Source organism: Takifugu flavidus, chromosome 5, assembly GCF_003711565.1.
Source record: "Takifugu flavidus isolate HTHZ2018 chromosome 5, ASM371156v2, whole genome shotgun sequence".
NCBI lineage: Eukaryota > Metazoa > Chordata > Actinopteri > Tetraodontiformes > Tetraodontidae > Takifugu > Takifugu flavidus.
Window position 1 is genome coordinate 11,446,412 of NC_079524.1, and position 14,044 is coordinate 11,460,455.

The 14,044-nt window shown below is 47.9% G+C and overlaps 1 protein-coding gene across 1 annotated transcript in view; it reads right to left on the reverse strand.

The window, feature by feature from the left end:
• fbrsl1 (fibrosin-like 1) overlaps positions 1–14,044 on the reverse strand; it is a 205,066-nt gene that overhangs the window by 76,455 nt on the left and 114,567 nt on the right. The window contains 1 exon segment of the mRNA XM_057034300.1: positions 9,481–9,510. Within this exon segment, the coding sequence (XP_056890280.1) occupies positions 9,481–9,510 (30 nt within the window).

The window sequence follows — 14,044 nt, forward strand, 5'->3', positions numbered from 1 at the left end:
CACATCACAACCTGTAATCATCCTCCATTTGTTTTCCTCACCGCTCTGGCATTCTATCCAGCAGTGCCCACCCCCCCACCCCAAGGAAATGGGTGTAATTGTATTCTTGGACAACTGCAATCTCGCAGTGGTCGCGGGCTTCTCCCGATTACTGGAGATGAGTTTAAATCCCGTGTGACGGAACTGAACAACTGGCTCGCTCTATTCCCCGGGTGCATGTTTGGCCTTGTTGTTGCAGCAGTAGCCGTGTCACCAGAGATGAGGCCTCCTGAGGCTGGAGCTGGCGAGGAGGAAAAATAATATCACAAGAGCGCGGCGGGGGGGCTCATCCTTGTGTAAGGAGCACGCTCTGCAGCCGAGTGTAAACAGGAACAGTAGCTGCGGCCCAGACGGGCAGAGATGCAGCCCAGCGGGAGGGGGGGGAGCAGGTGGGGAAAGGGACAAGACAGAGGGTGCGCACGATGGCAGGGGGGTATATCTTATGATGATGGAATGGGTGGATGAATCAATACAACAATATATAAATTTGTACCCCCTGAAACTCCAAACAGAAAGTATTCCAACCAAATCTTTTTTTTTTTAATCAAGATAATTATGGAAAATGATGGAAAAGCTGGTGTGCTTCTATATTTGAAGCTGGCACAGTTGTACCAGGATTAATGAACTGATTATTCAAGAAAATCATTCAGATTAAGCAGCAGTGGGAATGGTTGCTGGTTGCAAGCCCGAGCTGGATGCATTTCAACCACTTAGCGAACATATTTATCAATATATTGTTGATCATTCTCAGCCGCCTGACGTCGAAAAAAAACACCAGTCAGGGTCTTCGGAGAGCGTACAACAACACCCGCACCTGGCATACGCAACTACGGAAGCCAGCAGGGGACCAGATCCAGCGATGGCTCATCCATAAGCCTCCCTACTAACACCCCAACCTCCCACCCCCTCCCCAGCCTGCACATCAGGCAGATGCGTTTGACATTTACACAGCTTTCAACACTTCAGAGACGGGAGATTTATTCTGCCAGCGGCCGCGACTGGAGCCAAGTCTCGACCTGAACTAGCCCCCATGACGACCCTGTAGCTCAGCCCTGAAATGAGGCAGGGCTGCAGAGCAGCAGAGGGGGAAAGGGAGAGAGGGGGAGGAGGAGGAGATAAGGGAGGGATGACTCGATTCTCACCGACTTTTTCTCTGGCAGATTCCAACTGACGTGCTAGGGGAAGACAATAAGCGGTGCGCATCCCGGAGCACATTAAAACGACCGGCCAAATTAATCACACAGTTCCACTTGTCACACTCGGAGGACAGTCTGCCATGAATTCCGCCTCAGAGAAAGGAGTAGACAAGCAACTTGCCTGGCTATGCAAAATTCTGGCACAGTGTCAACGATTGTCTGCCTGAATGCTGATTGCAACCCTGTATTTGCTGCAAGGAAAATGGAAAAAACAGCCAAAAAAAAAAGAGTTCACCGAGCTGCTGGCATCCGAGTGTCGTTCACAGTTAGTTTACAAAAGAAAGATTACATATGAAGGTGTTTGCTCTTGCCTTTAGAGTTGTTAATGAAATCTTTTGTTTGTCGCCTTAAAAATGGCGTTTCAAGCCCACGCAACGCTGATTTTATGTCCTTGCTCATTCTGCAAAGAAAGCACTGATCTTAAACGCAACGACATTAATAGGAGAGCGACGTCATTAAGAACCATCTAACCTGAGAGAAGCGACGAGCAAATATTGTAGAGCAAAATTACCTTTGCCTGAGGTGCTTTAGCCTCATTTCATTCATTTTTCTATATTCCCAACAAAAAGGTTTGAGAAAAGTGTTTTGTATGTAAAAAAGGGGCATCTCTGTTCCACCAGGGCTCTCTACCTCCTGAGTAAAATGGCGCCAAGAAGGCAAAAGGCAAAGTTAAACAGAACCTCTTTAGGGACATCAACTGAAATATCTCAGCCTGGAAGAGAGTTCTGACAAACCCGGATCCCCCAGAGTGAGAAGCCACAGAGGAGCTAATGGTCCGTTTAGATACCATCTAAGACCAAAGCAGTGCTGGACACTGGTGGAACACCAATTTACCCCAGCAATTTCCCTCCTGCCGTTGCTGGGATGAGGTGCGGGAATGCGCTGTATCATTGTGACCATTCTGATGCCGCATGGAGTCTCTGTGCAATGTGCTAGGCCTCCTGCTGCTGCTGGAACATCAGGGAAATATCTGATGAACTCTGGACCCCAGACCCTTAAAAAGGATGTAAAAATTCCACTTTCAGAAGTTTTGGTTTATGCTGTGCATTCTTAGCTTCTCTGAAACGAACTGTGGTGTTGTGAAAATGCTGAGTGTGTGTGTTCTTACAGGCTTGTAACCATGTGTGAAAATGTTGCATGTCTGCATCTGGAGCTTTAACCCACTTTCCTTTGGTTTCTGCTGGGTAACCACACCTTTTGACCTTGTTTTTTATGCATAAAGAGCTAATTCTTGCTGTTTCATCTTTAATTTATGTTCTTTGATTATTTTCTATAAAAATCTAAGGTAGACCTGTAAATGGTGTGAGCTGTGGGAACCTAGGAACAAAATGGCCTCAAGACCTCTCGAGGATGCGACTTTTTCATATTGATGATAGTAAAATTGGTCATTTGGCTTATTTGGGTATCTTCTTCAAAAGTTGACTATAAGTTGACTTTTAAGATTGGACTCCCTCTCCTGAAGTGGGGGAGTCAGAAAAAGAGAGAAAAGAATCAAGTAATTACTCTGGACCCCCCAACTGTATACAAAAACACCAGCTAGCAAACTGATTTGATCACAGGACGAAATCTATACAGCCACTTGACCTTTGACCCCCTCTGTAGGCATTACAGGAAGTGAGCCGATTACCCTGAGTCAACCTAGGCGCTCTAGATTAGGAAGCTATCGATCTCTGCGAAGATGAGGGATCCAGCTGTAATGAGGTTGAGGAAGAAAAAAAATACTCTGCTGAGGCAGAAATGAAATTGACCAGCAGGAGGCTGAGAACCATCCCCACATAACATAAGATTTCGGCCCGAGACCTCGGCGTTGGCTGCGTAAACAGACAGGCGGCTTCGGCAAAACCTCCTTTCACGGCCCCGTCGAGAGAGCGCCGAGTGAATAATAGTGGAGGACGATTGGAAACGACAAGCTCGGAGACATGTTCTTTGCATTAGCCCGACACGCAGGCCTCTGGTTCTGAGCTGACACACTTAAGGGACGAGTCAGTGGGGGCCATGTAAATCAAGTCAGGGTGAGGAAAGATATAATCCTGACACGAGTCCAAAATAAGCAGACATTAACATTACCCAGACTCCATGTAAACAGCGCTGGGACCTGGCAGCGCTCTGTTTCGCTTCCATGCAAAGTATGTGGTGAGCGGGAGGAAGAGGAGGGAGGCCGGTATGGACAGATTGATGGTGATAGCAGTGGGGGTAAACTTGAAAATCTGTCCCCCTTCTTCACTAAATTAAAGGGCCGCCTTGTCTCTTCCAGTGAGAAATCCTCCAGCCTTTGCTTTCAGCACTCTGGGGCAGCGGGGGAGTGACAGAGCCGGCTGTGCGGCTAGTGTGATCCTCGGAGTGGTTTGGCACAGGGAAAAACAGACAGTAATGGCAGATGTACGAGGGAACAGGGAGCATTTATTCAGCTCAGAGAGAAAGAAGAAAACTGCCAGAAACCCGAAGGGAGGAGGAATGCACAACTATCTCATGAATATAGACGTGGGAGAAAGATGGGGACGGAGGTAGGAGAAAAAAAACAAGTGATTTACGAGTTTTTTGGGGTTTTTTTCCTTCACGCGCCGCCTGTCGCAGCGCTCCCTTTGGCTTTGTCCTCTCTCTGCTGACCGCGTGACCGTACCTAGCTCGCCACGCTGCCTTCAGCGCCACACAAACACAACCTTCGCCACCTCCCAGTGTTTTGACATGGCCCCGGGCCCGACACCGCTGAGCAGCAGCAGACTTTGGGCGACTGGAAATTTAAGTCAGGGCGTAGGAGAAATTAGGCGAGGAGGCAAGGAAATGGGATGTTGACTTGAACTGGCCCTGGGGGCAGCAGAGAGTCTCCCCGTACAGCTCTGCTGGCTGCCTGACAGTTTGATGGAGCGAGTGGAGGCTTCCCCGCGGCCCGCGCCGCCGTCTCTAACACTGATGTTGCTCAGTGAGGAACAGATTGAGCCTCCAGGCATCGCTCTGTACTGCTACTCCCCTCTTCTCTCACTGTTTTTTCGCTCTCTCTCCCGCTACTACTATCTCTCCCTTCACTAATCCTGTCAAGCCAGCACACAGAAAAGTCTACAGAATATACGGGCCGCGCGCACGCACGCAAAAACCCGCACCGAATTCCGTACGCAAGCACAAAGACATTTATATATACAGCAACACCCACAGAGAGCTGGGCGTCCTTCTTTTCCCTATAGACGGCGTGATGAACACTACAGATGCTGTTTACTGAGTCACAGCCAACACACAGAGCGAGCGAGGGAGGGGAGGGAGGGATGGAAGAAGAGGCAGAAGGAGGTAGAGTAAGGGGGCTGGCAGGCCCGAGCCATAATGAAAAGAATCTGGCGGCGGCCCACTGTGTGCTGGTCATGAGAAGCATGTGCCGCCGGGGGGCTCTACTGCTAATTTCAGGGGGCAGCCAAGCGTTTCACGCTCGACTTGTCATCGGGCCAGAGGGGGCATTCATACTGGGTGACAGCAATTGCGAGAGGGCAAGTAGGGGGGGGACTGGGGAGGGGGAAGCGAGGACAGAAGAAGGCGGCTGCGGCTCCCTCCCCCACGTCGCTCCCTCCTGTCCCCTTCTGCAATGATCAAACATTATTGCAGGCTGGGGGCTGAATTACAAATGAATGTCCTGTGAGAACAGCTGGAGCTGGATTCAGATGCTGCTGGCGCGTCAGGTGGCCGTGGGGAGGGGGGGGGGGGCTCACCTCATCCCCTAGTCTTGCCTGTCCAAGCCGGATGTAATCCTCACATCTCGCCAGTTAACGCGACCATCATAAATTGTGCGGAGGGGGGGGCTGGGCGCAGTGAGCAACAAATGTATGAAAGGATACCATCCAGAAAGTTAATCTCAAATCTTTGTCTTTAATAGAGGTCACATGTGGGATTTTGCGCTCAAGTGGGCAGAAAATCTGTGAAAATCACCGAATACGAAAAAATAAAAAGCCTCATTTCTATGATGTGAATTCCTCAAATTTCGGGAGGTGCAGAGAAGGAACTGATGCTAGCAGCAGGTAGCCTCCTCCTTTACAGAAGCAAGCTGCTGGGTCTAGTCTCACAGCCAGGAGAGACAATTGAGGGACAAGCTGCGATGAAAGAAGGAGCGAAAAGACAGTCGGCAGAGAGGGGTGGGGGTTTGATGCTGGATGAACGGCTGTGGGATGAGGCGGGGGGGGGATTTACCAGCTCGTAGGTAGAAACCTCTGTTCGTTGCCTCTGAAACAAGCCGTCACATGAGAAAAAGGAAGAGATTGGAAACAGAGAGATGGAGAGGGGGAGGAGGAGGAGGAGGGGGGAGCAGCCACATTGCACGTCTTCAGGCGGTGAATAATTTAGAGGAGCACTGGGGAGACGAGACTAAGATGAACACAAAACACTGGCAGCGTTTGACCTAGAGCTGCAGCTACATCAGTGCATATCACAGAGCGGAGAGCGCTCCCGCTCACCCTGCCCCCCCCCCCCCCCCCCCCTTCACTCCTCTCTCTTTGCTCCTCATCTGCCTCCCCCTGCGTCTGGGAGGAAACAGCTGTGTGGTGTTCTTGCTCCACCTCACGTTCTACGAAACAACAGAATGTCTGACAACTGCGTTCCAGGAAACCTCCCTCTGCCTCCGGCTCCGGGCGGCACCGGAGTGGGCCGGGTCCTGCGTCTTCCTCCTGGTTGCAGGTGGAGAACACACCCGCAACGGTTCCATCAAGTCAAAGGACAAAGGGACGATGGAGCATTGCATTAGCATAGCATTTTCAGCTATTTACAGCTTGATATTTGTCTCTGAATGAAGACCTCTTTCTCTCTGCACTTTACTGAACCCTGGAACAAGAATGTGCATTCATCGTTGCGCCAGAATGGTCCTGGGTGACCGTGCTTGAGGATTTGAAGGCCTGTCGATTGAGTTTTTTTAAGATTTTTATGCCGAGCACATGGACAAAACGGTGAAAGAAAATGCTCATAACTCTTCCCTCCATAACCTTGATGGAAACGGTTGGATTTGGTCTCTGCAGAGTTCAGGAAGTCCCTTTAAAGTTGGAAGAATACAGAAGTGAACGGCCAACCTTGCACTTGTCAGGCCCCTTTAGTAATTCTGTCTTAGTGTTTATGTCTTTTGTATTCTTTGAGCATGTTTTTTGCTGGCTCATAGCCAACTCTCTTTTGACACACATCGTTGTTCTCGCTGGTGCTAACCTGATTAGAACTGGGTTAAATAAAACCATGATGGTTGGCTGGATCTCCAGTCCTGGCTGCCAAAAGACCGTATCTTCAAGGGGAAACAACGATGAAGAAATGATCAAATGTTAAATATAAGCTGCAGGTTCTTGCCAGTTAATGCAATCATCCCTCACATTGTGTTACGATACGTGAAAAAAATAAGCTTTTATGCTGGTCTGATCAGTCCGGGAGGGAGGGGCCATTTCTCACTGTAATTAAAAAAAAAAATCCTGGTAGCAGCCAATCAAAACCATGCAGGACATCACCAAAAAAACCCAAAACAGTTTGGTGGAATATTCAGGCGCGCTCATGTGGCTAATCATTTAAAAGATAATGCTAATATAAACAAAGCAGAAGCTAAGTAAGATCCCTGTCCTTAATTTCTCACCTCATCTGTCGCTCCAACTCCCACTAACTCCCACTTTCCTCCTTGGTCCGCATGGCTGATATTAATGGGATGTCCCTTGTTTGTAAATGTGCCAAGTAGCGAGCACGGCTGCAGGCTGTCTATTATAGCAGGCCTCTGGGGCAGCGGCTCCATATGGCAGCGCATATGGCACTCAGCAGCATCAATTAATGTCGTTATATTTTTTTACATTATCACCCTTCTTCTCCGTTTCTTTCCCTCGCTGCCGTGAGCGCGTTGTGCCTTTAAATCGTCGCGGAAGCGTCCGATACGCCGATCCGCCAACCGAGAAGAATGCAGAAAGTTTTCTACGCCGCATTTTGTCAGCTCCCACCAGCTCCACCGAGCGCTGCTCAAAGTCCTCGAACGCAACTTTGTTCCTGCTCCATGCCAACGGTAATGCTGCCGCATGAAAGCTCAGAGACTTGAAAAGCGAAAGAAACATTAGAGCGGAGGAAGACAGCAATTACAGAATCTGAAACCCACAGAAGAAAACATCACATTCGTGCAACCAAACACAGCATTTACAACACATATTGTAGTTTTGGTCACATTTGGCTAGAATCAGGACCCATTAGGGTGGTAAATGAAGCCCGCATTTATGCACAAAGCCATAGGCAGATGGATGTAAAAACAGAATCTGATGGGCCTTTTTGTTCCGTGGTGCCTTTGGTGGGGGATCTGACAGGAAGGGAATGAGAGCGTAGCAAAAAGCCCTACTTAAAAAGCTCCCAGCCATGCCAGCCTTGTCAGCTACACCACAATTAGAGACTAGATCACTGGCGCTTCCTAGTGAGAAACATCTCACCAACACTCCTGAGTGGAAGTCTTTCATTTGAGGAACACACTCAAAGCGGAGTTTTAAAACGTTTCGGATGGCTAATCACTCTCAGGATGAAAGGCTCTGGCGTGTTCGTTTGTCTCAGCGTGGGGAGCTTCCCATGCCGTTTCTCCGTCTCTGATTCTGATTGTTTTTGTTCGTTTCTTTTCCAGCAGGCAGGCAAGCTGGCAGGCAGCGCTGTTTGAAGGTGCAGTCAGACCCGAGTGCAGGCCTGATGCTTTGTAGTGATATTTCCAGAAGCATAATCTCATTACTTTTTGACGTGGGAGATGCGTGCAGGGGTGGATTGTCATTTCATGCTGTCAAAAGTTCCGTGAGGGAAACGGAGACAGGAATGGAACTTTAATGACCTGCATGCCTCTGGCTCATCAAAACTGAATATATTAAACCAAATCACACACATAAAATCCAATGAAGCAGATCCTTGAAGGCACTTGTGAACCTAATGTCCAGTCCCCGGAGGTGTTTTAAAGACCCTTGCACTTCCATTCCCCGTTGTTGGATCTGTTTTGAAGCCAAATTGGATAATGCAGGATAGATCCCTGCAGCAAATGAATCTGAGTCCTTAAAAAAAAACAACAGCCAGCTGAAGGCACCTCTGCAGTGTCTGTACAGACGTTGCCCCTCTGACATGCGACCGGAGAAGGAATCTGGGATGGGAGCGTCTGACGAGGATTTGACTACGTGTCCGGGTACCACTCATCTCTCATCAGCAGAGAATAGATGTCGCGTGGAATCAGACGACGCCCATTCGCCACTGACACCACGAACACGTGTCAAATAAACCACGCATCGGGAAAAAAAACAGCTCCTTTTTATTGTGACGAGCAGCGTCCCAGAGCTGAGAACGGCGCCATAAAAAGAAAGCGAGTTCAGAAACACTCCGTTGAAGAAGCTGTCAGGCGCCGATTGAAGCGCCTGGTAACCGTGGGCACCCCAGCTTGTTGCTGGGGCGACTGTCCCATAGTGCTTCCTGGGCAATTTTCGAGGTCACTGGTTTGTGCCCGCCTATGAGGTGCAGATGGGCCCACCCTCATTCAGTGCTCAGCAGGAACTCTTTCATTAGACCCAGTGAATGGCCCCATTCATCCCCTTCACCTCAATTGGTCACACTGCGTCCCTGCAGAGGGCCCAGAACAAACTTTTCTCTCTTTTCACTCTCTGATCTTCATGCACCACCCACCTCAGTCATGCTTCACTTTTGTTCTGAAACATGGCGGCTGAAGCTTCGGGGCTCATCTCTGGCTGCAGGCAGCGTCAGACCACCCCACGGGCGGAATGTTGAAGCCCGGTGACATCACCGGCTTTATCTCGATTCATAAACAGCGCCACAAAACGACACGGTGGTCAGGAAATCGGGTCAAAAAGCGCTTTTCCTACCCCAGCAGGTCGAATCCTTCGCTTGTTTTAGGCTGTTTAAGTTGCGCCTTTTCATCTTTTTACTTTATTTAATTGGATTTACTGTATTTTAAGTTGTAATGTAATTTCAAATCCAAAAGATAAAGCAAATGTTGGGTTATTTTTCTCTCTCTGTTTGTTTCTTACTGCATTACTTGGAGACGCGGAGGTCCGGCCTGGCGAGAAGTGACTAATTGTCTTGACTTGTTAGCCCAGAATGAGATCCACTTCAACTGGTGACGGGCTGCGTGATAATTTGCCTTCTCCTTTACTTCCTCCTCCACTTGCTCCCTCGCTTTCCCCCTCCTGTGCCAGATTTACCCTCTCTGCTTCTCAAGCTACTGAGCTGTAAAATTGAGCGGACGGCAGGCAGGATAAAGAATGAAACCTGGCATCATGAACGCACTAACCTTGAGGAGGGCCACTGCTGCTGGCTGCACCTAAAGAGACGGAGACAGAGCGTCAGCCATGTTGGACCGGGGAAGGTTAAAAAGAGCAGGGAAGAAGACCAAAGGTAGAAACCCACTGCTGAACAACAACATGGCTAAGGAACAATCAGAAATCTGCTCAGTACAAATGCAAATCATGAACAACAAAGACACATTATACATGTGCTGAGATTAAAATAATAAGAACTAGATTTTAAAACATTTGGCTTGTGTAAATGTCCTTTGGAGCAGGTTGTCAACAAAGGCAAAGGAAGAGCTAAAAGGGCTCCATGCATTACTGCTATCACATGATCACATGCAACATAACACACATAAGGCATCACATTAGAATTGGGTGGGCTCCAGTGGTATTTTTTTTCATGAAAAACAAAACCACAAAGGATATTAACTATACACTAGTTCTCATTTGGAAACAGCTGCAGCGAAATTGGGTATTTTTGGGACCTTTAATCGAATAAAAACAGTTAAGCTGTTAGCTTCCCACTGCTAACAAATATTTCATTGAGGCGTTTTTCTCAACTTGAAAAACTCTCCTAAATGACCCCCGCGTCTGTTTCCTGGCAGATCATGTGTCCTTCGTAATGAAATCAACTTGTAAAACAAATCTAAGCAATCTATTACCATGAATCACAAACACACTAACTGCAGTTTAGATGTGAACAAATGAAGCCTGAGTCCCTTAAAGATGATATTAGCGCTCTGAGCCGCTTTCTCCCTCCACGAGAGATTAAGCAGGTTTGTACTCTCCCAGGCGGGCAGCGCTCCCCCCTTCAGGGTGCTGCACTATCATTTGCAGGAAAATTACTTCAGTAATGAAGAATCCTGGCCCATAAATCCTCACGCGCTCACCTTCCTTCGCCTCCCAAGTGTCGCTGTACAGCCAGTAAAAATTCCCTTTAAAAAATTCATAGTGCAATTTTGCTCAAATCCCTCCCAGCAAGCACAATTATGGAACTTTCATCTCAATTGATTTATGTCCCGAGCTAAGAGGGGTGAGGGGGGGGGGGGGGTCTCATGGAGAGCGGGGCAGAAAACAAGTGGTAAATCACTGTTTTTAAAAAAGAAGTAAGGTCTTATGTCACTACGGCTGCATGCGCGAGCAATGGAGAAATACACGTGTGAGCGGAGGAGGCGGTGGGAGGGGGCACGTCTGAAGGAGTCAAAGCTGTAGGAAAATGGCGAGAAGGAGGAGGAAGGGAGGAAAACAGGGCGAAAGGAGCGATATTCCACTTGATTAATAACACTAATCAAATTATGCAGTGTTCCACTGTGCTCTGAATTCTGGGGCCATAATGTCCTCTAATGGCGAGGTTCATGGAGCTAAACTTCAGAGGGAAAACACGGTGCTGACTGCTGCATGCCTTAATGAAGGCAGTAAAACATCCATTTCCAGAAGCCATGAAATGAAAGGCAAGATTGTAGATGTGCACCCAGTGGCTTTAAAACTGCGAAAAAGAAAAAAAAAAAGAAAAAGAAAAGCCGTTAACACAAAAGACTGTGTCAAAGAGAGGGAAAGACGGGCAGACGGAGGACAGACAGACAGGCCTTAAGAAAAGAAATGAGGGGAGAGAAGAGATTTAAAGGGCAAGAACACCGCCGGTGAGGGGATATATAAAGAAAAGGGATGTTGAAGCGAGGATAGCGGGACAGATTGGTAGATGCTCTCGGTGCTTTATTTTCAGAGTTCTTTTCTGGCACGAGGACAATCTATGTCGGCTGATTATGGATGAGCCAGGCTCCTTTACTATGTCTGTTATACTTAGTGCCGCTGACAGCGGCCACAATTCATCTCTATTCAGCTGCTGATGCACCTAACCACAGCATCCTCCCCCTCATCTATCTAAATACCACTCCATTAGAGGATTCCTCCTGTCCATCCAGGCGTGCCTTCTGTTGATCCCTCCATCCATCTGTATTTCCTTGCATCCCTCCGTCCATGCACGCATTCTTCTTCCTGTGATTTCATCCCTCCACCCGGACATCCATGTGTACATGCACATCTACTGGTCCGTCTACTTGCTTTCATCCAGCCATTCGCTGCTACTCGACACCACCGGTGCAAACAGGATGCTAATGTGGAAATCCACTTGTTCTGGGGGTTACTGCACATGGCTTTGATCAGTAATTAGTCCCAAACTGGCAACACGATGCTGAATTACCAACGATGATGTGACCAAAAGGTATAGTATTTCCAAGATATATTTAATAATAAGTACTAATTTGCTGGTGTTAATAATTGTAGACAGTGTTTACTGCTATACTGAGCTGGGCGTTAAACCGTATGTCGCAAAAATGTTTACCATCCGAGTAAATCTCAACACATCGCGTCAACATCGCGGCCCCAGACATTAACGTTCGGAATAACATGTCGGAGTTTGCGTTTAATCCACTAAATTACGCAAACAATCAAATCAGCTTTGCGTCTGGCGTGAAGCAAATGGCGTTGGTAATCCTCGGGGTGAAATCTTTCCTGGAGAATGGGGGGAAAAACAGCCGCAACAAAGCTGAGAAAACACAGATTGCCATTGTTACTATTACCATAATTGCAGCCTCAATCAACATGAAATATGGCCCCGTTTGATGAAACTTCCTGTTTTGACTGGCTTGAGTTTGAGAACTACGCGTTGGCTGGTCTGCCAAAAACTCAATCAGGCACAATTACATAGCCATCAGATATAAATGTAATTGATTTGAAAGCTGACATGAGATATAACTACATTACAGTGGAGGCACAGTGGGTAGGCTCCATGGGGACACGGGCCTACGGGGAGCTCATTACCGCCGAGCTTTGAATTATTGAGCGCTAAGGCAGTGACATTGAGCGATAGAGGCAGGTGATTGGCTGTTACAACTCAGCAAGTGTTTATCTCAACTTACGGCAACCTAAGACTTCTGAAGGAATGAGCTGCCTGTGCATGAATATTGCAAGGGGAGAAGTTGTAATGGTTCATAATTGAAAGGGTTCAGGCCAAGGCAGAGTCCGCAGGGGTGCACCGCGTCTGTCCGGTCCAAATCTTGATCGTGTCACTCATCTCTGCTTGTGCATCTAGTCCACATCCAATCTGTCATCTAATATGAGTTTGATAGGAATTTGCTCATAAAAACACCAGCTAAGACCCTCAGAGGAAAAACTGCCCCGACAGAAACAGGTCTTATTGAAGGACTTGTAATCTAGACTTTTATTTAGCTGCTTCAGGTATGTGTTTATGTGTTTTTGTCCTCTGAGACTCATTAAAGCTCACCTAAATGGGAATGGTTTTAAGAGCTAGCTACTGTAACCTCAGAGTGCATGTTTTATATGAATATCTGTCGCCGTTGGTCTCACGTCCACGTACGTAAAACTAGATCGCGGTGTCCAAAGAGGGCGGCGGTCGCTTCTTCATTATGACCGACACTAGTCCAATTATATCAGCAGTTGCCCTCAGTGTCAATGAGACATGGTTAGTTGTTAGCTAGTGTAGCTATTCGAGTCAGCATGTCATAAAACCTCCGTATTTCCACTCACAAGTTCTACAGATAAAATTAGGCGGCGGTCTCCCTCGGGCTCCCATCTGACCCTGACCAGCCGACGGGCCTTCCCTGAAGTCTTGAAGGGTGACTGTTAAGAGGATAAAGATGTGAGCCGCAGCAGAAGGGCTTCATTGTCCCAAAAGAAACTGGTGAGCGCACGCCAGTGGGAGCGCCATAGACCCTCTCGCCGTCTCTCGTCTTCTCACCGACACCCTCTTGTCTCCCCTCACACAGGCCTCATGTGAGCTTTCTCACGCCAAAAAAAGAGAACTCAATTAATTTGTGTGTAATGAGGAAGACAAAAAAAGGGGGGGCGGGTTGAGAAGTTTAAAACAGCAACCCAACCTGTGGTCTATAAAATACAAGGCTGCTGTGCATGTGTGTTGGGTGCATAGAGAGGGTGGCGAGCCTCGACTTAGCTGTTAGCAGGGGCTGCTGATAAGCCACACGTGCTACCGCAACATCCCCAACGCGGAACTTCATTTCGGCTGGTTGCAATTGCATGTCATCTGCACAACAGGCGGAATTAACTTATTTTCACTGCGAGGCTACTTTTAAACCATGACACATCACCTTTGGTTCAAAGGTACCATAAAAAGAACCACTTCTCCACTGCAGAGCATAAATCTCACGGTTTTTTCTTCTTTTATCTGCAGTTTCGACAGTGGCCCATATTTTCCACAGTTTTACTGGTCCCAGCTCCAGGCAGGGCCAGTTTAACTGGCGAGCTGGAGAGTCACAAACTTTATATGATAAATACTACCTGTTAGCGGCGAGGGAGCATGGTGGTAAATTTACCTCCAGGAAAATCAGTCCGCACGCCACCGGTACTTAAAGTGATTGAAGAACTTGTAAACAGAATCTGCAGACGTCCTCCTGGAGATACAAGTCTAGCTGTTCTTCGAGGACATGAAGGGAAGTAAACAGCTCATGAACTAAACAGAGAATGCAGTTAAAAAAAGGGGGGGGGGGGCTGGCCTATTTGTGCACTCTGTGCGGAAACTGCAGAGTAAAA